The sequence below is a fragment of the Varroa destructor genome, unplaced genomic scaffold (genome assembly GCF_002443255.2).
Source record: "Varroa destructor unplaced genomic scaffold, Vdes_3.0 BEIS01000007.1, whole genome shotgun sequence".
In the NCBI taxonomy this organism is placed as follows: Eukaryota; Metazoa; Arthropoda; class Arachnida; order Mesostigmata; family Varroidae; genus Varroa; species Varroa destructor.
Genome location: NW_019211460.1, coordinates 36,511,019 through 36,534,157, shown reverse-complemented (window position 1 = coordinate 36,534,157; position 23,139 = coordinate 36,511,019). Strand labels below are relative to the sequence as shown.

General features: G+C 38.3%; 3 protein-coding genes and 1 long non-coding RNA gene across 10 annotated transcripts in view; 2 read left to right on the top strand and 2 right to left on the bottom strand.

The window, feature by feature from the left end:
• Ufd4 (ubiquitin fusion-degradation 4-like) overlaps nt 1–2,432 on the bottom strand; it is a 28,788-nt gene extending 26,356 nt beyond the window's left edge. For 2 of the 3 annotated variants that reach the window (XM_086974330.1, XM_086974332.1), the window contains exon 1: nt 1,933–2,432. In XM_086974330.1, the coding sequence (XP_086830456.1) occupies nt 1,933–2,072 (140 nt within the window). In that variant the 5' untranslated portion in view covers nt 2,073–2,432. The remainder of the gene's footprint in view (nt 1–1,932) is intronic. The other variant, XM_086974331.1, reaches the window with a different exon arrangement.
• A 582-nt stretch (nt 2,433–3,014) lies between these two features.
• cyp33 (peptidylprolyl isomerase cyclophilin-33) lies at nt 3,015–8,893 on the top strand. 5 transcript variants are annotated; one of them, XM_086974336.1, is made up of 7 exons: nt 3,015–3,188; nt 3,328–3,560; nt 4,037–4,226; nt 4,408–4,585; nt 5,142–5,301; nt 6,413–6,562; nt 7,042–8,517. In XM_086974336.1, exons 2-7 carry the CDS (start codon nt 3,473–3,475, stop codon nt 7,101–7,103), a joined length of 828 nt encoding a protein of 275 aa, XP_086830462.1. In that variant the 5' UTR covers nt 3,015–3,188; nt 3,328–3,472; the 3' UTR covers nt 7,104–8,517. The 5 variants fall into 5 exon arrangements, with proteins under 5 accessions (XP_086830462.1, XP_022669080.1, XP_086830460.1 ...); XM_022813345.2 differs by lacking the exon at nt 7,042–8,517 and adding an exon at nt 8,542–8,893 and having other exon boundaries at nt 3,018–3,188; XM_086974334.1 differs by lacking the exon at nt 7,042–8,517 and adding an exon at nt 8,542–8,893 and having other exon boundaries at nt 3,018–3,236.
• Nucleotides 8,894–13,089: 4,196 nt separating this feature from the next.
• On the top strand, nt 13,090–16,428 carry LOC111254780 (uncharacterized). Its single transcript, XM_022815987.2, has 4 exons — nt 13,090–13,204; nt 14,434–14,476; nt 15,104–15,378; nt 16,032–16,428. Exons 1-4 carry the CDS (start codon nt 13,193–13,195, stop codon nt 16,167–16,169), a joined length of 468 nt encoding a protein of 155 aa, XP_022671722.1. The 5' UTR covers nt 13,090–13,192; the 3' UTR covers nt 16,170–16,428.
• A 703-nt stretch (nt 16,429–17,131) lies between these two features.
• LOC147754659 (uncharacterized) lies at nt 17,132–21,932 on the bottom strand. The gene is made up of 3 exons (XR_015316993.1): nt 21,481–21,932; nt 19,813–20,175; nt 17,132–19,453 (listed from the first exon to the last, which is right to left on the bottom strand). It is a non-coding gene; the product is annotated as an uncharacterized LOC147754659 (long non-coding RNA).
• Nucleotides 21,933–23,139: the final 1,207 nt, after the last annotated feature.

Below are 23,139 nucleotides of genomic sequence, written 5' to 3'. Positions count from 1 at the left end.
CGCCAATTACACAGGATTTTTTTTTATTTCAAACCAAAAAATAATGCATTTAGTACAACGCCGACAATAAACGGCGATATTAACGCAAAGGCAACTGATGTGTAACAAACTGTATTGCATAAAGGATGCCTATGTGGTGTCGTAGTGGGAGTCCCCAGCTCGCTTTGTTGGCGTTTATAACAACAGAGACCGACATGCGCGCACCAACTTAACACAGGTTACTTAAGACGACATAACACGATGATCGCTAGTAAGCACAACATTGCCATTGCAATCTTTCCCCTCTTTCCCAAGGCATCGACCGACAGACAAGCATATGCACTAATAGACTGCTGCTTTCCATGCGGTCATCCCGTCATTCGGCCCGGCCGCTTGATCGGGCTAATGAATTCCATCCAGGTCTGTTAACATACTCTCGTCTGACTAAATGCTTCAGAAAGGGACCCAAAATTGAAATAATACCTCTGTATAAGTCATTAGCACGTGTTACGAAAGGTTGGCTAATAGGCTTATTTCAAAACCTGGAGGTTTGGTGGGTCGAGGCTGTCTACCATCTGTAGCACTACCCGAATAGTTTGGCCCGCACTTGGAGAAACATTTAACAGTCCTTGCGATATCCACTAATGTGCAAAACATTCCATTTCCCTCGTAAAATAAATGCATAAATTAAAAAAAGGAGTCTGCTGACTTTTTTGCTAGTCGTTTTTTTATCTAGCCAACTATAGAATTCTTGAGCGCAGCATGAGAACGCAAGCCCCCTATGATGCTCAAAAGGCAGGGTACATCGTCCTTCTGATTTCCTCAGGTGAAAATCACATTACTTTCGCTTCATTCAAAACATTAGTTCCAGCGATACTGTGTAATATATACGAATAAAGATAATGGGTAAATTATAGGATCATGTTAGGCTTTACTTCGAAAGATAGTAACACTTTTACCTAATAATAAATGTACCTGTACATAAATGCTTAACACCTTAGCCCTGCTACTACTGTCAGTGACGAGGTGATTACTTATGAGACATCCAAATTTCAAGCCGCTAAGAAAATGCTGGGAAAAAATTTACATGTAGAACAAAACCAATCAATAGTATTTCCAGGCATTAGTTTTGAGGTACATACATTTCTTTGCACAACAACTACATACGAAGCTTATTTCGTTTATATATATATATATTTATATACTGTATATTTGTTGCATCTTACGCATTGTTCATCCTGTCGATTATCTAAGTATATTCAGCTACTGGTTTTCGAAACTCTAACCAGGACCTATTACAGCGGTCGTAATAATATATCACAGTAAATGACGCTTACGATGACAGCAACAATTAACTAGAACGTGATTTACTTAAACTTTTCCTTTGGAAGCGCTTAACATTCAACTGGTATTCCGCTGATGTTCTTATATAATAATCAAAAATAAATCCAGTACACTGCTAAATGTATAGATATATAAGGCTAATTTAACTTTCAGCCATTTAGGATTCGAGTTATTTTAAGGAGCAGTGTTGTATTTTTAGAAGTCGCGCGCTGCGCTTTGAAGATTAAGTGTTTGCGTAAATAACTTCACATTGAGTTGAAAATATTTAATTATTGTGTAGTTTCTGTTCTTCTATTGCCAGTAACGCGATTTTTTGACCAGCAAATTATTGTAGATTAGCCCATTAAGCAGCATTAGTAAGTAGCAAATCAATTCAAATAACATCTTGCTCACACATCTAATTCGGTCTTCTAAAATCGTTGGTGATACACGCGAAATGACTGATAGATAATGAGAAAGTTAAAATGGGTATTAAGTGTAAGAGTTTTTTAGCCTTCAGTTTCTAGAACGGAAATGCTGTTGAAAATTCCTTATTTTTTGTTACTATGTATTAAATATGAAAGCTAGAGATTTTTTTTACATCTAGGCGATGCGAGCACAGCAACTAACCTTTCAAAGCACCGGTCAACATTGTCACTCATTAGAAGTAGCATACAGAGCTGTTCGAGAGCAATGAGTTGCATCTCCCGTTCTTCACCCTGTCCCATCGATAGCCATTCCAGAAGGGTCTCAGGATCAGCTTCTGCCATTGTGACTGATGCAAAATTAGTAGCTATAATTATATTTGTTACAATATTTCTTTATATATACTTTATAATATAGATTTCTTCGGCAACACACACACACACACACAATGTACGGCTGCACGGCGCTTGGCGGACTACTTTTCCTTATGTGTGGTGAATCCTAAATATTGGCTTTGAATAAGCTTTGGAGCACCGAAACCGTTCGATGGAGGAATTTCTTCTGTTTTGTAGAGCTGGCGGCTAACGGAGGATTCTCCTGCCGCAAGCTCCACTGCACTGCTCTCCTACTTTAAGGAGATTTCACATAATTTCACACAGCTGATCACACCTTCGCCAAGACAAGAACTACGCAATGAAAGGCGCTATAAGAAGACCTACACGACTCTAGGGGCTGAACAATATGCGTTCACCGTTTAGCGCCAGCTTGATTAGATCGTCTGCTTGGTATGGTTGTTCCTTGCTGGAGCGCCTACACCTATTTTGACAGAATCGATGCGCTTTGTACTGCGCGAAGCATTTCACTGCAGGTAAAACAGCAAAGTCAAAATACGGATTAAATCAAATTAACTGGAGCCGCTAGTTTTGCTGCGGAAGATATTCTCAGGCAGATTTTGATTGGCTCGTACATTCTATGTTGTAGATACAGTTCTGCATTAAAGTTCAGCGAAAACCTGTAGGAGACCGCATTTCACAGACACAAACACATGTACTCAATATCCACGTGTATTATGCGAGCAATATGCAGATTATTCTGCGATATACTAAAAAAAGATCTTAGAAAGAAAATGCCATGCCAAAGTAGGTTTAAATAGAGGACGAGTCACACTTAAAGGCCATCCACCGTCAGTAACGCTGTAGTTTTCGTGCGTTAGTGCTATTTCAAGATGGCTATTTGGCTAATGAATAAACACGAGGACGTCTTTAAGCGTCGGGCGACTGCTTGCTTGGATGATTTGTGCTTTTTGTAAACAATAGTGCCGAATGAAGAACATTATTGCAAGCGAAAAAATCAACAATTGTAAAGGAAAATGCCAAAATCCTAGAAAACTGAAACAACAGCAGTGCGGATATGTGACGCAAAATAACCCAACCACCGACACAGCACCTATCGATCCACACGTACGTTTACAAAAACACCCTGTCACATAGCCAAGCGGACAACAAAGGGCAGGTTTTCTACCTATACTTGATTTTTTAACTTATCATTGAAAACTTATTGTATGTATTTTCTGAAAGATTGTGACCCTTTATTCTTTAGGTTATCTGCATTGATCGATTTAGCATACAAGCAGCGTGCAAATTTGGTTCACTTTGCGTTAGAACGTTAGCCTGCTTGGAGGAGAAAAGAAGATTTACGGCGCGCGTAGCTTGGTCGGGAAGTTGAAGAGTGGTGAAGCTCCGATATGATCCAAAACAAGAAATTAGTCTATGTCGGTGGACTGGCTGAAGAAGTGGATGAGTCCGTTATTAGAGCTGCTTTCAATCCTTTTGGTTAGTAATGTGTCTTCAGCTAATACTTCTTGCTACCAATGGCTACGTAGAGACGTAAAGCAATGTACTAGCCAAAAACTAGTAGATACAGGGCTTTGGAGATCAGGTGCTCGGGAATGCATATGATCTTACATGAAAAGGTGGAGTCAAAGCAAACTTCCCATATTAAATGTACGCTCTTGTAAATACAAAACACGGAAAACTGCGTAGCCGCTTTCAAAGTGCGAGTGCACCTTTTGTCCTTTAGATAATGATAGACATAGACATGTCGCTTCGCTGTTATTAGAGGGAAGACAACAGCCAAAAAACAATACTTTTCTTCAGTGTGTTCAATTGTTGATTGGTACAATATTTAGTCTACTGTAATTGTGTCTATTGCTACATTAAAAACTCACAGCCAAATATTTTTTTTTTCAATTATCACGTTCTATAGCTAGACTTCATGAAGTTCACACATACGACCTTTGTACCCGTAGGTGAAATTAACGATGTGCAAATCCCTTTGGACTACGAAACGGAGAAGCATCGGGGATTTGCTTTTATCGAATTTGAGTTAGCAGAAGATGCAGCTGCGGCGATTGATAACATGAACGATGGAGAACTTTTTGGAAGAACGATTCGCGTAAACGCCGCGAAGCCGATGTCCATCAAGGAAGGATCGTCTAGGTATTACGCACATCGTCTTCCCTTTTATAATCATGTAAATGAACTCATTGATTCAACAATATGAACTTAAAACCAAAATATAATTGTTAGCCTTTTTTGTTCTCTATAATTAAAATTATCCTCCATAGGATTTTGCGTTTCAGATGTAGAGTTCATATCTGTTGCTCTCGCTGTATTTCAGGCCTATATGGAACGATGATAAGTGGTTAGCAAAACATTCTGCTGGTGGAGATGATTCTATGACACAGCAGGCCAACCAACCACAGGATTTAGAAAGAACGGACGGACATGAAGAAGAACCATTACAGGAAGTTAGCATGAAGCAAGCGGTAGACCATGCGAAACGAGAAAATCCACAGGTAGCTTATTACTAGAAAATAATTAACATACTTTGTTTGTATGTGTATTGCAATACAATTCTGCGAGGACGTCATGACTCTCAGTTTATTGATTACTCTAAAATCTCGCAAGTAAGCGTAGTGATCCTCTTACTGTCAGAATTTGTAGATCTCTAAGTTTTGATAGTAAACGAGTTGGATTAATATTTTTTCATGACACAACGATCTTGTTCACCACTTATGTAGACAAAGGCGACCAACGTAAGTTTGTAGTTTAACAAAACACTATTTACAGCTGTGGAAAAGGATCTACTTTCAACCTACCTTTGTCTTGCACATATTCTAATCGTGACATCACCATATTACCAACACCGCCTGTCCATAAATAAGAGAGATCCGAATACCTTACACCTCCAGCGATCAACAGTAGTTGTCACCATATATGAATCCTTATGGTTGCGCTACCTTTTAAATACTAGAATTTAGTGAGCATAAGGTCAGAGTGTGTCTTGTTTTATCCATTAGTTTTAAGATTGAAAAGTCGTGATTCTGAATAACACCCTTCTTGTATATTTAGGTGTATTTCGATATCTCGATAGGGGGGCAGCACGTTGGACGTATTCGCATCATACTTCGTCGTGACGTTGTGCCGAAGACAGCTGAAAATTTTCGAGCTCTTTGCACGCATGAAAAAGGTTTTGGCTTCAAAAATTCTATCTTTCATCGAATTATTCCAGGTGAGGACTCCATTCGAATTTATCCTACGATTATTGCTATGCATTATTTATAATGTAGTAAAAGTTGACGCGCTACGTCGAGTTCGTAAAAAACTCTATAGGACACTAACGTAAATCGGTTGACAATTTCGAAAATAATAACTGGACGTGATTCTCCTTTTTTTTTGTGATAGACATATAATAAAACCATTTTTGTACATGCATATAATTTTATACTTAGAATAAATGTGAATGCATGCAGTATTGTATAATTTAAAGCTAAAAGGGAACAGCAAACAATTACGTATGAAAATTCAGTTAAGCTTTATTCAAAATTTCATCGATTCTTCAAGATTTTAGCAAATATTCGACGTGATTGGAATCATTTTTCCATTCTCCTTATTTGTTTTTAAATACACACTATTGAATAAATGAAAAATATTCCAAGAACGATTTTATTCTAACACTTCAAGCTTCGATTATTTTTCGAAAGTTTTACCAACCCTGCTACACCCTACGGCCTACCGACTTTGCTTAAACCTCAAGTGTCTTTTATCTGTTGTCTATATGTTGAAAAGCAAAGTGGTATTTTATAGATTACACCTTTTTCTTTTTATAACAGACTGTTGTGTAATAGATTTGTACTGTGATTCAATCAGCCAGTGAGGTCGAATCTACCTTTGTACACAAAATCGTATTTTGATATCTGAATATGTTGGGGGTGCTCGCATTATCCTTCACCGCTACGTTGTACCGAAAACAGCTGAAATATATGTATATTACTCAATAGTATAATTTTTCTAATATATAATATAATACCTAATAATAATAATAATATATATATTAGGTAACATAGTGCTATCGAATACCATCATGATCGCATTTTAGTACGTAACAAATTGGGTTATTTATATTTTTACATATGAGACAAAATATCTTGAAGTTCTATGAACAAGGTTCTATGCTTTACCATTTTTATTTTGTATGTTAGGAAAAAGCACTTAGGCATAATTTTTACTCAAAAATGAGTATAAGGGTGTAAATACGTCAGTTTTCACAAGAAATGTCTTATATTATAAAAAGCCCTAGCTCTAAATTGGTGTCTAATTCATTGCTTTATTATTAATTGCAGGTTTTATGTGTCAGGGCGGTGACTTCACGAATAAGAACGGAACAGGAGGACGGTCAATTTACGGACGAAAGTTTGAGGATGAAAATTTTACGCTTACCCATACCGGACCAGGCATCCTTTCCATGGCAAATTCAGGGCCCAACAGCAATGGTTAGTTAATAATCTTCTCATACGCATGGGTGAGGGTTGGGCCATATGAACAAAAATTTGCTTCAGGCTAACGTTGAGAACATCCAGTGCCACAAGAGAAAAAAATTATACCAGTATGTTCATTCAATGCTTTTCCATTATATTACCTAAACGGATGACTACAATTTATTCATTTTTTTTTTTACATAAAAATATTAATTAGAGACACCAATGTCGTTGGCCAATATAACCTTACAATCTGAGGTTACGTGGGCCAGAGGTGGGCTTATATAGGCCATTCGACAAACCTTAAATGAAAATCTTTTTTCACTCAAAAGAGCTGTAATTATGGCTGAAAAAGACTTAAAGAGCTTTATAAATTATTTTCTGCTGACCTATAAAGCCTATTTGACCGTACCGGAACCTGCATAATGATCATGGTTATATTGTCTTATCCAAGCAATGCATTATGTTGATGAAGTTGTCTAAATTTTTTTCAGAAGCAACCACTTGCTGGCAACATGTGATACAACAGATGCGACAATACGATGCCTTAGTTTAACCTAACATATATACATATGTACTACTGAGCGTTCCTACTGAACTGAGTGGAACTCTGAGAGATACATCCTCAAAAGGCAGTAGCCTATCTAACCCGCAGAAGCGCAACTACAATGCAAAGAGTTGATGATCTTCCTTCTTAATTAGTCAACGAGCAAATTAAGCTAAATTTCTAACTAAATGCATCTCTAAGAAGGTTAAATTAAACACCAAGAAAACGCTATCACTTGTTGACGTACCTATTATAGATAGGTACCATTGCTTTCGTCGTTTTATATATCTAAGGATTATTGCCTTTGTGGAGCCCGTTACTAATTTAGAAAAATTATGTCTATGTATTATGCAATATCGCCATCTAGACGACGAGAAAATCGTTAACACCAGTCAAATAGGCTGCATTTTAAAACGTTGAGTACAACGGCACAAGAATTAACTACCTGACATTTGTCGTTTTAAATTTTAGTATTTCTAGTGTTTTTTTAGTAGAAAAGGGATCCGAGCTAGACAACCCAGAGGCACCGTTTTTCACTTGGTTCGTCAGAAAAAAATCCGATAGCATATTTTTGCTAACTTTTTTTTAATTATTTAAGGCATTTAGAGGGTAAGACAAATTATTAGTCCTGTATCAATGTTATTAGCCGAATAGCTGTTAATTTGCTCTTCGCAGACATGTAAGTTTAAATGAAGTAACTGGTATGATGTTGGAAAGCCTAAGACATAATCAATCTTTTTTTCCAATCAATTTTCTCTCTAATTTAAAAAAACCACAAATATGGGTAGAAGTTCTATAGCCAATATAGTAGATTTGCATATAATAATGTCATTAAGGAATAAAAAAAGAAGTTTCTAGATGCTTATTAAGAATTTTCTAGAAATGTATAATAGCGCTTTCCAGTAAGAGCTTTTTAAGAATCTAATAAATCGGTACCGTGCTTCTATAATATTTAAGTCTGAAGCAAAAGTTCTGTTTTTTTTTTAAACCACGAAAATAAATATAAAACATCGAATACCATCGAATTAGAACGCTCAGTAATAACTCTTATTGATATTTTTGTCATCATACTCAACATTCAGAAATCTACTAATGGATACGGTGCATACTGCGCCCACATATATATGTATTTGGGTTTCACGCAGTGTTATGGCGTGTGGTAATCGGAAATAACTTCTTTATTCTGACCTGACATGCATCGTGTAAAGTTAAATAGCGGCAACTAGATAAAACTGTGTCACATGCTTTACGCGTTATGCAAAAGATACTTACGAATAATAAGTATACCTTATGTAAGATAGAAAAAAAACAACACGGCACTTTTACAACCCTCGCGGCTGCCCTTAACAATTCTAACCTGGGAAAATTTAGCAACTAATTTGTATACTATAGAATCAGGAGCTACATTTTTTTTATTATTATAACCGTCTTTATATTTAATTGTTAGGTTCGCAGTTTTTCATAACAACCGGACGGACAGACTGGTTAGACGGAAAACACGTTGTCTTTGGACAAGTAGTTGCGGGAATGGAGATTGTACGCCGGATGGAAAGGGCAGGAAGCTCGTCTGGAAAAACGTCAAAGCAGGTGGTTATCATCAATTGTGGAGAAGTTGTATAAAGCCGGCTCAACATAGAAACAAAATTAATAAACTCATCTGTTAAGAAATGTTTAAGCGATTAGTTAGCGTACATCTTAGAAATTTAGTCCGTATTAAATGTTTGCTACTGATTTAGAGCTATGTATTTACGCTATATACTGAAAGTAAATAAAATACGAAGGTTTATACAAAGACTAAAAATGTTTTCTAAACACATACGTTCTCGTAAAAACAAGCAAACACTGACTGTACGTTAAGGCTCGTTTATCTCTATTTCGTATACACACATATATATACGAGATAGAAAGAAACGTGCGGCAGATATTAATTAATAATAGAATTCCTAGACAGTTGTGGCCCGGATCAGTATATAAGGGGTGTGATGCTAAGTGAATCGTAGTGACCCGATAGTAACTTTCGTCGTTTATGACTATGGTGGCAGCCAAATGGATCGAGCCTGGGAACAGGGGAAGACAGATGAGTGCCGAATGCTGCGGCGAGTGCATGCCGGCCAGCTTGTACTAGGCACCTAGATGCTGTTGATGAGGAAATAACAAAAAATAAGCACTATCCTAGCATCTCTCCAGCTTATTTCAGCTGTCGATGTTATTTAAAGATGCCTGCACCTCGTCAACGTTCGCTTCTTGTGACCTTTCGGAGCGTGGTTTGCAGTTCAAGTCGAGCATATATTATAAAATGTTACAAAATAGTCTTGACCGGTTAATCTAGGAGTTTGTTAAGCACGTCATATCTTGCATCTTTACGTAAGCATTTGTGTGGCAATACGTATAATAGCTGCATCAATTATCAAATTGAATTAAATTTAATTAAAGTAAAAGTATTAAAGCCATGATTATTTCTTCCTATTAATATCAAGAAAGTAAGTTTGCGCACTTTATCAAGATACAGTCAAAAATTATCTCTTTATACCAATGATTTCACAAAAACAGAACAGTATGTAATGTGGGCTGGCGTGGTTACATCATCTGAAACCACAGGTTCCGGCTATGACATACACTATACAATCTGTTTACATGGTTTTTAAGGCGCGCTTTCGTAATAGGAGTTTTTAGTGAAAAATTTCTATGAATCATATTCTCTCTTATTAAAACGGGATAGTGTGTTCGTCGTGTATCGCCGTAATCGAACCTTAAAATACCTTAAGAATTCGTTTCAACGGTTTTCTACGATAGAATTGACATTGGCTTGTCTACCGGTCACTACGACCCCGCAAATCTGTGTTGACTGTCCCTCCAGGGTCCAGCAATACAGAGCTAACATAACAGCATTATCTGTTTTGTATATACATTGTACGAACTTAAATACTCTTCCGAGATTTACCTTACGAACGGCTCCGGGCCGTTTCGAAATTGGAGTGGCCTTACTAGATTTATACGGAATCTCGATAATCGCTAATTGAAGATCATTTGAAACACAGATTCAAACTCGCCTTGACCCCTGCTTAGTTGGAGTTTATTAGTACATGCGGCAAAAAGAAAGGAAAATCACTCACTTTTATAACAGGGAAGCCATGCCCACTGAAGCTTAAAAAGGGACGAAGAGAAGTAAACAATACATACATCAGCGCCTCGCACTATGTGAAATTTCACCACGTCTTATGTTCACTAGCTCTTATTTGTGAGACGCTACATGTGTCTGTACGGGATGTGTTGGCCTTAGGTACCACGCAACGGCGCCATGTAATGCGGTAACTATGCTAAGCAGTCTTGCTGACGAGACATATCTATTTTTAACTCTACATATATTTAGTATTATGTGACTCCATCAGTAAGGCCGGGGTTGAGTGAATTCAAGTTGCAATTCACTTGATGCTGTACAACGTGATCAACGAAAGTGGTTAATTATCCAGACCAGTCTTTTAAAATTGCTAATTTCACTCACTTTCATCTGAGTGTGAGACAGATGTAGCTATTAGAGTAATATGACAAATCGCCAAAAATGGGCGCCAGGATGAACGTATCCTTGTGCAAGTAGGTTTACACTGATATTCAGTCTTTGATTTTCACAGAATTTCGTTATGACTCATCCATGATTCCATCATTCTACGTGCATAGGATTAAACCGGGCAATGCCAAACGTGACAAATTTTGTAAAATCATAGAATAAAGTGTGTAGTATTCAGGAAGTGACGTAATCATCAGACTAAGTAAGATAACACTGGTGGAAATTGTCTCGCTAATTTAACTTCTTGCATTGCCTGAACTCTTTTCGAATTATTATTTTTTCTCAGCTTCTCCTCGGCACGGTTTCTGTAGTGGTACAGGCAGTAATTAGCCGCATGTTACAACGATTATTGATAACAACTACTATATCAGGCTTGTTGGAAATGAAGAGCTTTATTAAACAAATGATGACACGAGTATGGTGGTTACTATCGAACGCGACATTTTATATCATGAATTACTGGAATCAACGTGGTCCTGTAAGTATTTCCACAAATGAATCGGTCACCGCCTCACGCAACAACGCACTCCACGTATCAGTTACTGCAATTTCAGACTCTGTGCAGATTTAGTTGGAATATTCTGAAAATGTTTTTCAGTCCCAGCAATGATCCCGAAAATTTGATATAACACTTCCTTGCCGACAGATATGATAAATATTTGGTTAAAAAGCATGTTTTTAAAGATATGGAATAATTATTTCGTATTTTTACCATATGGATTTTGCGGCTGTTGAAACAGCTGTTGAGAAACTCAACAATACCACGTTTCTTAGCTGAATAATTGCTGGTAATTTTTTTTTGGATAATCACATATGTGCAAATTGTATTTATTCAACTATAAAACGCCTTATATTGATAGGTTGGTATATTAGTACGACACTATACTATTAAGTGGCATGGAGATGCTTATGTAGTGGTTGAGAAGACCAACGTGATTGCACTCGTAATCTGTAAATTGGGTTTTTAAAACTTGATTTCATTCTAAATAGTAAAAAAACAAAAAGGGAAAATATCATTCCGGCTTACTATCCGATCAAATGCTGCTTATGGTCTTTGATAAACTCGTACCAAGTAAATTATAGAAATGCGCTATTTAATTTAAAAAGAAAACTATGTTATATATATATATGCAAAAAAGGGTAATTTTTCGCGTAGCAGTTAGTAACTATTGTATCAACGATTGACGATGAGCTGCTGGGTCACACTGCAACTGCTATGTATATCTAATAACTACAACAAATACAATTGTCATGTACAGTTTACGTGCCTAGATTTTTGTTTTTCATGATGCTGAGGTGATTTTTGACTAGCCATCGCCTGCAAGCCGACGTCACGTCTTCCGAATTCATAGAACAAGTATACAACGAGGTCAAATGCAAAATTACGTGATTCTCCAAGGAAGCGACACGTAGGGTTTGTTGTTGATTAGTGCGACAGTGATTTCAACAGCGTAGAAATTATTGAAAAAACATCTAAGTCTTTGAATGCATGACGTTACGGATTTTATTTTTGTCTAGAATCGGATACGTTGAATTATAGCTTAGCGTTATTCCAGGCATCTGTGCTTATCGGAATAAGAGTAGGATCTGATACTGCAATTTAACTCGATAAGACGCAAGGACGACTGGCAAAGAAATTCTGTATAGTACAGAATATGTCATATTTTTTGTCAGTTGATGAAATTTTACATCGATATACACCAAAACATATTAACTCAACCAACAATATACAACACATGTGTAGAAACAACGTTGTATCTGGCCACGATGACTTTATAAAGGAGGCTGTCATTAACGAGCGGGCTAACTGCGCCTGAGGTCATGATGACTACAAAAACGACAACAACAGCCCGTTTTCTGAGAAGTGCATACTTAATTCGATGAGATCCATTCGTAAACAAGCCGTTGACGTAGATGATAGTAGGTGATATCGATTGGTAGAGAATAATGCGATATTAACGTTATCAGTTTACAAATGGTGTGAAAGGAATCGTCTTCTAGGTGTCTAGCTAGGCCACAGGCGAAGTCCGACTATCGTTTGTGGGCAGGAAAGAAGGTGTTAATCGCATCCGTCCTACCAAAATTTTAAATCGTAGTATCTGTTAATTTAGACCAAAAGATAAGGAATGGGAGTGTGAGGGTTGTTTAGCTACATCTAACTATCAATAGAACGTAATAAAACAATCTATCTGCTGCCTTTTTCGTTAGGCAAAGGCACGTTACTAGAGAAGAAAAACATATTTTCTTCCTGTTGTTGCCACTATTGATGACGATTATCACCGCGCAACCGAATATGCGTCTCTGATGGCTCGTTGGTGACAAACCTAATCAAAGATACAATATTTTATTATTTGGCATAACAATTTGATAAGTGATTGCTTTATTTGAAGCAATTGTTTTGTTGATCCCTAAGTAAGGGTCGCCGATTATCCACTAGGCAGGCACTCTTTCCACCATCGATGTCGTTATTTACTATAAAAACGACACGAAAAATCATTAGCCTTACACTTCGTAACACTTCCGGTGCAACAACATGTGTACTCAGGTAAGATTTTTTTTTACGAATACAACCAAATCGTTAATGCTTTACCTTGGCAAAGTTGATCTGTGTTCTAAAGACCTGGATTTTACTCGTTAGCTTCGCCTCGCGCCCATTTCGTGCCCCCTTTTGCATTTTCTCTTTTTCTCTTTCCGTTCTGAAGAGGGAATGAAGCGTTACGCTACTGATGATGGATGTCGTCAACAATGGCCATTAGAGCGGACGGGACCGAGCTTGCCCAGCAACGAGCTTAGTTTCTATTACATTTCTTCAGCCTTGCATATCATAGAGTTACATGTTCCGGACGTATTCATGTACATAGTTATATGGGACAAGCAGGAGCACCGAGAGTTTAGTTTTTTATTACTTCCACATGCCTCAATCGTGCAAATCGTAATTCAACGGACGTGTGCCGTAATTTTTTAAGATCGTTAAAACAATTTCCGAGCTGAAATACGGAAATAGGCCTTAGCGCTACGTTGGCTTGCTACTTTCCCTGAGCTTTGGGAAGATGCAAAGGTCACAACGGCTAGAATTGCTCAAAAGGACGGTTCAAGCATCGAGTTTGGGTGCAACAGATGCAACACGAGTAACGCGACATATGATTAGGTGATGCACTTTTGTGCCGAAGAACACATGATTTATTTTCCCAGGGTTAAGGCCTGTTTTAGTACATATCACTTAGTTATCCCGGTTAAACTTTTTGATCATGGTCTTTAGGAACAGCAGGACCACTAGGCATCAAGAGGTATAACTAAAAACACCGTGAATAAAAGAGAACTAGCTTTTTTCGATCCAACGACATTCAGAAAATTGCACTTTCGTTTTTAGCCTGTAGGAACCCGCTGAAGTAAGTGTAGATCCAAAAGGTTATTCTAAGACAGTTCTTGACACGTCTCCATCTCCGCAGTTCGTGCGGCACCACCCTTGCTATAAGTTTCTTTCGCTACCAAACGAGCTTTCAAAATGGTCGCGATGTTGGATCATCGAATCTGTGCTACTTGCACACTCGACATTGACTTGAAAATGTTTCGAGTGTTACGTCTGGTACTGCTTCGATGAAGTATTGCTTCAGACGCTCAGCAATTCAAATTTTGACCCATAGCCTGGTCCTTAAGAACCTTCTACACCGATTGTGGCCACTTGATTTCACTGCTAGCTAACTCTTTGCATCTTAGGTTGTCTTAAATAAAGTTAATAAGATTCTCTTATGCGTGTAATTCAATTTTTTTCAGGTATACCTTTTTTTGGCTGTGATCGTTTACGTTCGAGCACAAGGTAAGAGCGACCTATTTTGTAGCATTACGAGGCTAATAAAGCTTATAAGACTTTCACGCACGGTTATAGCTCTTTGCAAATGCCTTCACTCATCCCACGGCGGCACCGATCCATACTATAAAACTGCATATTGCCATATTTATATTCTAACCCTTTCCTCTTGGCTTTGCTAACGGCAGCAGATGTGAAGAAACTGTTTTCCCTTACGTCGCTCTCTAATGTGGATGGTCCCATATTTTTTGAAAAACCTCTAACAAATTTTGTCTATATGCTTGCTTGTCGCTTCGGCCTTTCGTACATGGCTAGTTTGAGACATCTAATAACGGCCGTAACCAATAACAGCTACATTCACTGCTTCATATGTTAGTATGATTTGTTTTTTTTCTCTTATTAAAGCTTGATTCGTGAATCGCTCATTGGACTACACCGGCTTTTTTGCTTACTCGAGGTGTGTCACATCGGTGTGGAGCCGCTTATTGCTATTTATTACATATATACGTATCTTGTCAGTTGGAAAAAAAATCATGCTTGAAACTTACATTTATAGTATTGGAGCTTGATTTTTAAAAACAGCGTTCGTATACATAGACAGATAAATACACAGTCGTGTTTGTTGATTTTTTATAGTTCCTGCGCACAAAGTGGTGTCGTTAGGTTCTATTGTTATTGGTTACCAACCACCGCGTAGTATGCGCAATGTTAACCCGTACGCGAAATTTGATTCGGGATCGACGCAGAGTTTCCGCACATATAACGACGTGCGAGCATCCCAAACATCGCGCGCTATGGGCCGAGATGGCTATATTTACGGCGGGGTCCAGGTGAAAACGCCCAATGCACTCCACAGTTATTATCCATCCAACCCCACTCATACGAAAGAGCCTACGAGGTTCAATTACCAGGTAATTCGCAGACCAGACAAACTTCACATAATGTCAGCAGGATCATATGTGTTAAGTTTTAATTATAACTTGCTGCTATATAGTTTATTTGCTAACGTCAAGCCCATGACCTTAACACTAACATTTTTTAGTGTACGAACCCCAACCGTGTCTGACCAACACTCAAGAAAAGGTTTATTCTTTACCTGTAAGTTACATTTTTAAGGATCGATCGTAATGTGATTACGTTTAAATATGTGAGCTTGTAAAATCATTTTGCACATGCTAATATCGACTGCTAATGCTAGGTTTAGTATTACAGGTCGATGGCAGTCCTTGTATCCTGAGTCATTCTTGCATTTTCACTTGTAGATATCGAAGCAAGTTACGATATGAACATTTTAATCATAAGCTGACAGCGTCTGGATGACTCGGTATCAATGAGGCTATCTTTACGAGGTTCCTTTCAATAAAACATATAAGTTTCACCGAATTCTATAATTAAAAAAAAATATATATATATATATTTTTTTTTCTAATATATATATATAACTTTATATATAAATATATATAAAGTCTGCTTTTATAAGAATAACTTGTCAACTGGATGGCAATGTGTAAGCATCTATAGTGTGGTTTAAAAGACATATAATAAATATTTCGTCTTATTTTAGGCATCGCAGATGCGCGATCATTTCCTACCGTCGCATGGGTACACTGTCAATGTCCCGAAAAATACGAAGCCCAAAACCTTCGCAGGGCCCGCCGTGCATGACACTTACGAGGCCTTCATTCACGCTGGGCAGATTTGATAGAACCCCCATCGAATGGGTTCCATGCAGTTCGTGCACTAAAGGACTACCGAAGCAAATAATGTGTTCTATATGGGAGCAGCGGTATATCAACATTAGCTTAGTGGAAAAATGAACGTAGGAAGTATTATTTATTATATGTATGCACTATTCATAGGTATGATTACTGGAGAGACTATCTCGTACTATATATGCCTTCATCGAAAAATTAAAATGAAAAAATGACTGTATATTACACTTACAGCGTTCCGCTTTAGAATTACTCTTGGTATTAATTAAATAGTATAAGTCACAGACTCCTCACAGCGGAAGCGTTAGATCCGCTTTCGGAATATCAGCGAACACAAACATCTAATGTTTTAGCAAGCAACGGGTCTTCACTAATATTATGAAGTTCGAGCAAGAATCGTAGCTCGTTTTAGAGCTGCAATTTCCCGAAGCTTAATCGTTTAATTGGTAAATCTGGGCGGGAAAAACTTCTGCAAATACCCGAGGTAGGAAGAACGTTTCTGGGTCGCCTTAACAATTGCTGTACCATTCAACATACCAGTACGTCCTTGATGACGTATATAGACGTATAAAACCGACGGTTTGTACTATATCCGGTCGTATTGGGCTTCCCAGGAATTTAAGAAAAACTTGCAGGTTTCAAAGCAGAATAGAAATCATTGTACTAAAGAGAAGATCATGGAAATTGCGCCAAAAGGTCATACAATTTTGAGCTTAAACTAGCAGCTGTAATCGAGATGGGTGTATGTATATCTGCAGCAGTAGTTTTCTAGATTTTTCGGCTTTTGCAGTCTTTGGGCCTTGGAAATTTTGGAACCTTTGACCTGAAAGTCCGCTAAATGTACCTTGCGTGCTGAAGAAAAACTTCATTGAGTGCACACGTATGAGCATTGTTTCAGGAGCTCCTCAGTAGTAAAATCAATCCCGAGTTTCGAGAAAGATCGACCTAAGAGCTGTTTCAGCCTTTAACTGAAACTAAGTAAGTGGCCATTAGAATTAATAAACTCAAAACAACAGCTAGTTTATTGTTGCGCTATGCCTCAAAAAATGCTCAACTTGAAACCAACTTAGAGAATTGTTACCTTTTGAATACTCCAGCTAATGAGCAACATTATTTAGATATTATCCAATTAAGCACTAAATAACTCTGTTTAAGAAATAATATCTATTTCTCTATAAGCCAAATTATACATTATTTACATTACTAGCAGCTTGTTTAGTTGAAATATCTCGTTCACACACACACAACTGACAATAGTTTAAAATTAAATTCTAAGCTTGTTGTGTGGCACAAAATTCTATAATAATATTTATATCAAATGTTTTTGACGATGTACAGCAAATGAACAAATGAAATGTTACTGTAAAATGTATCCATTTAGTAGTTTTTTTTTAACTTTTTGTTAAAGAAAGAGAAAGAAGCTCTCTTTATTTACCGTTGACACTGCACCTCTGTCTGATCATCTTTTCTAAGATGTATGTTGGGTCTTCACGAAGAACCTAGTGTGATTCCTGAGCACTTCTCGTAAGTCCATCTGGCACCGTGATTTCAGTCAAGTACCAACTTCGATGTATGGGGCTCACCTCACTTAATGACAGCACTGTGAACTGTCCGTGATTTCGAAAGGACCTAACTACTGCTACAGAACAGATTGTCCTTGTGAATCAGACAGGCCTGCTTGCGACTGACCATTAGAAGTTAGTTCGAAGTTAGGTTAGCTCATTTGAACGAACTGTAACAGTTTATGCATACCTAGTTCCTTTTCTACAGTTAAATGTAGTGTGTGTACTTTTTGCATATCTATATTCTTTTACCGGATAAATCCACATTTATTGTCGTTTGTTACATATTTGCCGTGTTGATCAAGTCCCAAATACGAAGCATCATCGTTGTATATTTGTGCGCATGTAGAAAGGTTTACAAGTGATCATGGGAAAAGCGGCGTGTGCTATATTCTTTACTATACATTTAGACAAACATTCATATAAGCAATGAACCCAATTGTCTTATGAATGGCGCTACATTCGGCAGTGGCGCTAAAGTCTAGATGTTTTGACTCGTCCTGGGACCTTCCCCAGCGACCTCACATATTACATTAGTTCGATGTAAAATTCAAAACTAAACTGTAATAACTCGTATAATAAATAAAGTCTTTTGATTACTTTCTCCAATTCTTTTGCGCTATCGTAAATAGTTTCAAAAGATTAGTATACAAATATGATTGCTTTTAATTTGGCAGAATTAACTTCTAAATCCAACTTCAACTTTATTTTCTAGCTTCTGCTATCCGATATGTGCATGTGTGTGTTCGTGTCTGTTAGAACAGATAATTACCCTTTCTTGGAAAAAAAATAGTGAGTGGAAAAACATAGTGCAGGCAAAATTTACATTACGTTTTGTGGCCTACTTCCTTCGGCTGTTGTGTATATCAAAAAGTTATTATGAATAAACTGCGAATCCATGCGTAGCCAGACTCGTTGTCAGTTCGTATGTCCCCGTTAGATTTGTAATTTTTCCAAAAAAAAACTACTTCTATGAAAAAATAATTAGCCTAGGCTATGGCTTAATTAATAATAAATAATGAATGTGATTCTTGTGCAATTGCGCAGATGCTCCCAAAACCGCAGTGTCCCACCGCACCATAAATAGTGGGCCTCTATAGAGGACATCGGTTCTGACATAATTTAAGCTGCTGCATAAAATATTTTACCGAAACATTATAGCCCTCGTAAGGGGCATTTATATGTATGTATCTTTCGAGTAGGGCGAATAACCTTCATTAACATTTTAGAGGTTCGCTCCTCTGAAATATCTACGATCGGCCATATAGTTTCGTGTATACTCAACAAAATAAACAATTCATTTGACAATTGATAGTAATATAACGCCAAGTCGATTAGCATTTGGCGCATCGAAAACTTATTATTTTTACTTGTAAATTTTGTATTAGTAATAACACTCATGATATCGTCGCTACCAGCCACCCGCATGTGTCATTTTTGCTGTTCTGTCGCCGCAGTGGAGCTTCGATCAGATCACGTACGTGACGAAGCACAGAGACACATTTGCCATAACATGCCGCCATATGCGGCGCGCGAGACTATCATTATTATAGACATGGACAAGCAGCTCTAACGACGGTGGCGACTAGCGCTACCGCTGTACATACCAATATTTTTCATCTCTGTAGAATGGTTATTACTGTGTCACCGGTAAACGTCACCCCAACGTTATATGTAATGTGAGTCCTGGTTCTATTGCCCTCCGGAATGTTCTGCAAATTTAATGTATTCGAGCCGATCAAGTACACGGTAGTTCGATAAGTACGCCAGCTCCTAAACGGCATTCAATGGGCTAGTCTAAATCAAATTTTCATTGAATAATAGTTCTTACACGCAAGGCCAGTACGATTTACAGTTTCCATCAGTGTACGATCTATATCTTCATTATGTAAATCCTAATCATGTATGGTTTATATTTATTAGAAGCCCTTTCTATACACTCCTTTGATAGGCAAAGGCGCGTGTCTTTGTCTCTGGTACGCGTGGACGTTTATTGCTTAGGAAGCCTCTCCTAGCTGCATATTTTCTAGGCTAGGTTGCTTTAATCGAATAGTGATGATGGCATACGTACATAGGTAAATATGTTTATCCATTCGCGATGTATCATCTTGCTCAGCACATGCTCACGCTAAGGCCCGGTCTTCGATGCGGACGAAATATCGTTCGCAAGAACCGGTGAAGAATGTCGTGTTGTCGTGCATTTGGGTTGGAGCCGATTATTTACGATAGTATCGTACACTGCACGTTCCGAAATTTCCCCGCCGTCTTAGCTTTTTAAAGATTGGGCCTATCTTGTACCTTAGGCACACGTGAGAAGCTATTAATGTAGCTGAGGACATCTGTTTCTCAGGCCACTAGCTCATACGTACTGCATCATAACCTTGAGGTTAGGTCCCATACAATTCGCTCGTTCGCACAAGACGTTCCAGATTACCTGCCATGTGAAGCATGCATACGTTTGCCCAGCGAATATTAAGAAATGTTAATATCGAATTTAGGTATACAGGAACAGTTACACCGTTTACAAACAACCACTTTATAGAACTGAACTAACCATACATTACACTGTAGATTCTGGCCAGCTGCCATTGAAATAATTTTTTGCTCAAATGTTAATCATCCTCGTTACAGCTACACGTTAAAGTATTTTCTGTGGCCGCACCTGGGTGAGTCTGAGTGGGGTGATATGTGGGTCTCAACAAAACGGTGCCATCTGCTAGATCGTATTCTAAACACAGAAGTCAATATTGAAGGGGTAAGTTTTAACGAATGCGCAATTTTCCGTACCATGGCTTAATCCGTACAACCTCATAGTACCAGACTTTTCCTATAGGGATATTTGAAAAGTGGGGTCCTAAAAACGATCGACAATCGGACGTTTTACTTTGGACAATTGAAATCGTATGAAAATCTCGAAACGGCCACCTCAGTAACATAGCATTTGGGACATACGGCACACATTGCCAGTAGAAGTATGCTTATAATGTTGTGCATATCTTACAAGCTGGGGCCATTTGTCACAGTTCCGGTTACTGTTTTAAACATGTAGAGAGTATATATGGATGCTGACATGTTCGGTCCACTATGTACAAGAAAAACAATCTTGTTAAGCATTGCAAGCTCTTCAGAGTCTGACACGATGGCCTGGTAAACGTCTGCAACCAAAAATGAAGCTCCTTGACTTCAATAGATATTACCATTTGGGTTTCATCTACACCCCACGCACACACGCACAGACCAGACAAGAGGCCTGGAATTTTGCATTCGGCAATGCTAATAAGTTTTCGTTCAAACGGCTGCAACGTCCGCTTACTTTTGATGATGGATCTTAAATAACTCCTAAGGCCCACCAATGCAAGCACTTGGCCAACAGATACACAATTAGACAGATGAAGTTCGTGGGACATGTTCTTATCCTTGGACGGCTTTTTTCTTAGGTATGTTTATTTAGTACAATAGTAAATTTGCAAATACAAGACCGCCTCTTGAATTTGCATGTGCCCAACCGGAGACCCCTTGGTTGCAGGTTCTCGGTGCTAACGCGTATGAAGCTCGTTGTTGCTAGCCGTGAAAATATACCTATGAGCAGATATCCGTGTTGTCAATAAGTGTTCAAGCTTCAGTTTCCAAGATAAGGCTGTAAATACTTGTCGATATTATCGACTGCAGCCAAGAAATATTTATCTTCCAAATAAAATAAGGCTTCAGACACGCAATATTCAACACATTTGATGCTCACCCTTAATGCTGAAACAAGATAGATTCCATCACATACGCCACAAGGATCAACTGTTGTTGGCCTGCTTCAGCCTGCCGACATATCTATGTGCCGAGAGAACGACATTGATCTCGTAAGCGCCATGCTTCGGCAAATATAGAGGCGAAATGTTTGTGTTTCGAATGCTGTAACGTTGACTAGAGATATAAATATGTGATTCCTTCGGATGTATCAAACATGTCTACCTGAATAAAAGAGCCAAAGCTTAGACAGCCGATCGACAGCAGAGACATTATGAACCAGTTTGAAGTTTCTTGCGCAGGGACAAGTGAGTTTCTATCAGCAACACGATGTCATTGATGTTACCACTGACGTTAGCGGCGGGAGTAATCTCATCAAACCGGTGACTTCTGCCGCTGTATTTGAGTTAGGAATCTGTTGCTTTGCCACTGACTGAATCTGATAACGTGATAAAAAAAATAGCATCTGTAAACCAGGCGCGTATGCAAACGTATAAAGGGATCGAAGGCTCGATGGAGTTATTTATACGTGTTGTCTATCTATTCGCTGTTTGAGCGTACTTTCTGTGATGTCAAATAAGATGTTTAGGCTTAAATTTATTCGAATAAGAATTTTTCGAGATTAAAAATTGTTTCCAGATAGGTGTCTACCTTTCAACACGCAATAACCCTTAGATACGCAATCGAAAGGTGATTGTACGTTTCTTACACGGCCGATTAAATAAACATATCTTAAAATACCGGCAAAGATGCTTGTTTATCAAAATGATCTTGAACTCTGCTACCGTTATTAACTTAACTATTGTCATCGGCTAGAAAACATGACACTTGTTGATTGTTCCGCAAGCGTTTAAGGGTTTCGACTACTAGCTTACTAGACGTTTTTGTGCAATAGCAAATTCAGTAAAACTTGCTTGAAAGTTACTAGCTTTAATGTACGAGACAACCACAAAGCCGCGGCCCGGCTGAATGTGTCCGCCATTCACAATGGCTTCAGTACTATATTGCGGGTGCTAGGGGCAATCGAAGCTGCACCACGATATATATTTTCTAAGATGTTCGGAGTCGTTCAGAAAGCTAATTCGTACGAGCTAGTCAATGTGATCCTTCTCTTGGCAGTCTCAAAGACGAATCGCGTTTTGTATAAGTGCAAAGGTAAACATTTCCACGTTTCGCATTGCCCTCGAGAGGCTATATTTGCTCGAGTTTGCGAATTGATCTGAAGTCCGCTAACTACGGTTTCGTTGACCTATTCTTAACGCATGCGATTATCAATAACTGTTGGCCTTTTGGTGAAGCCCTTGCTGTTTGCTCGTTTTAATCTAGGATCAAAAACTGGCGATCGATAAACGATGAAGCAGCTTCCTCATGAGATGAAAACCTTTTCTGTAAGCTGCTATCTACTTAAATATATTGTCACGTGCCAGCGCCACAGCTGATTAGCTTTTTTAATTGCATCGCGTACAGTCATATGACGTTATCGTCATGTGATTTATGAGCGACAAGCGCTATGCTTTTGCAGGTGTTGTGGTTCGTCATGGATGCCCCCAGTAATTCAATATCCCCACGCTGCATTGGCCAACATAGTAACGTCAGTACAGGTGGTGATCGCAGCAACGTCGCAGCATTGACGAAGGGGGCAAAGTTAGACGCTTTTCAA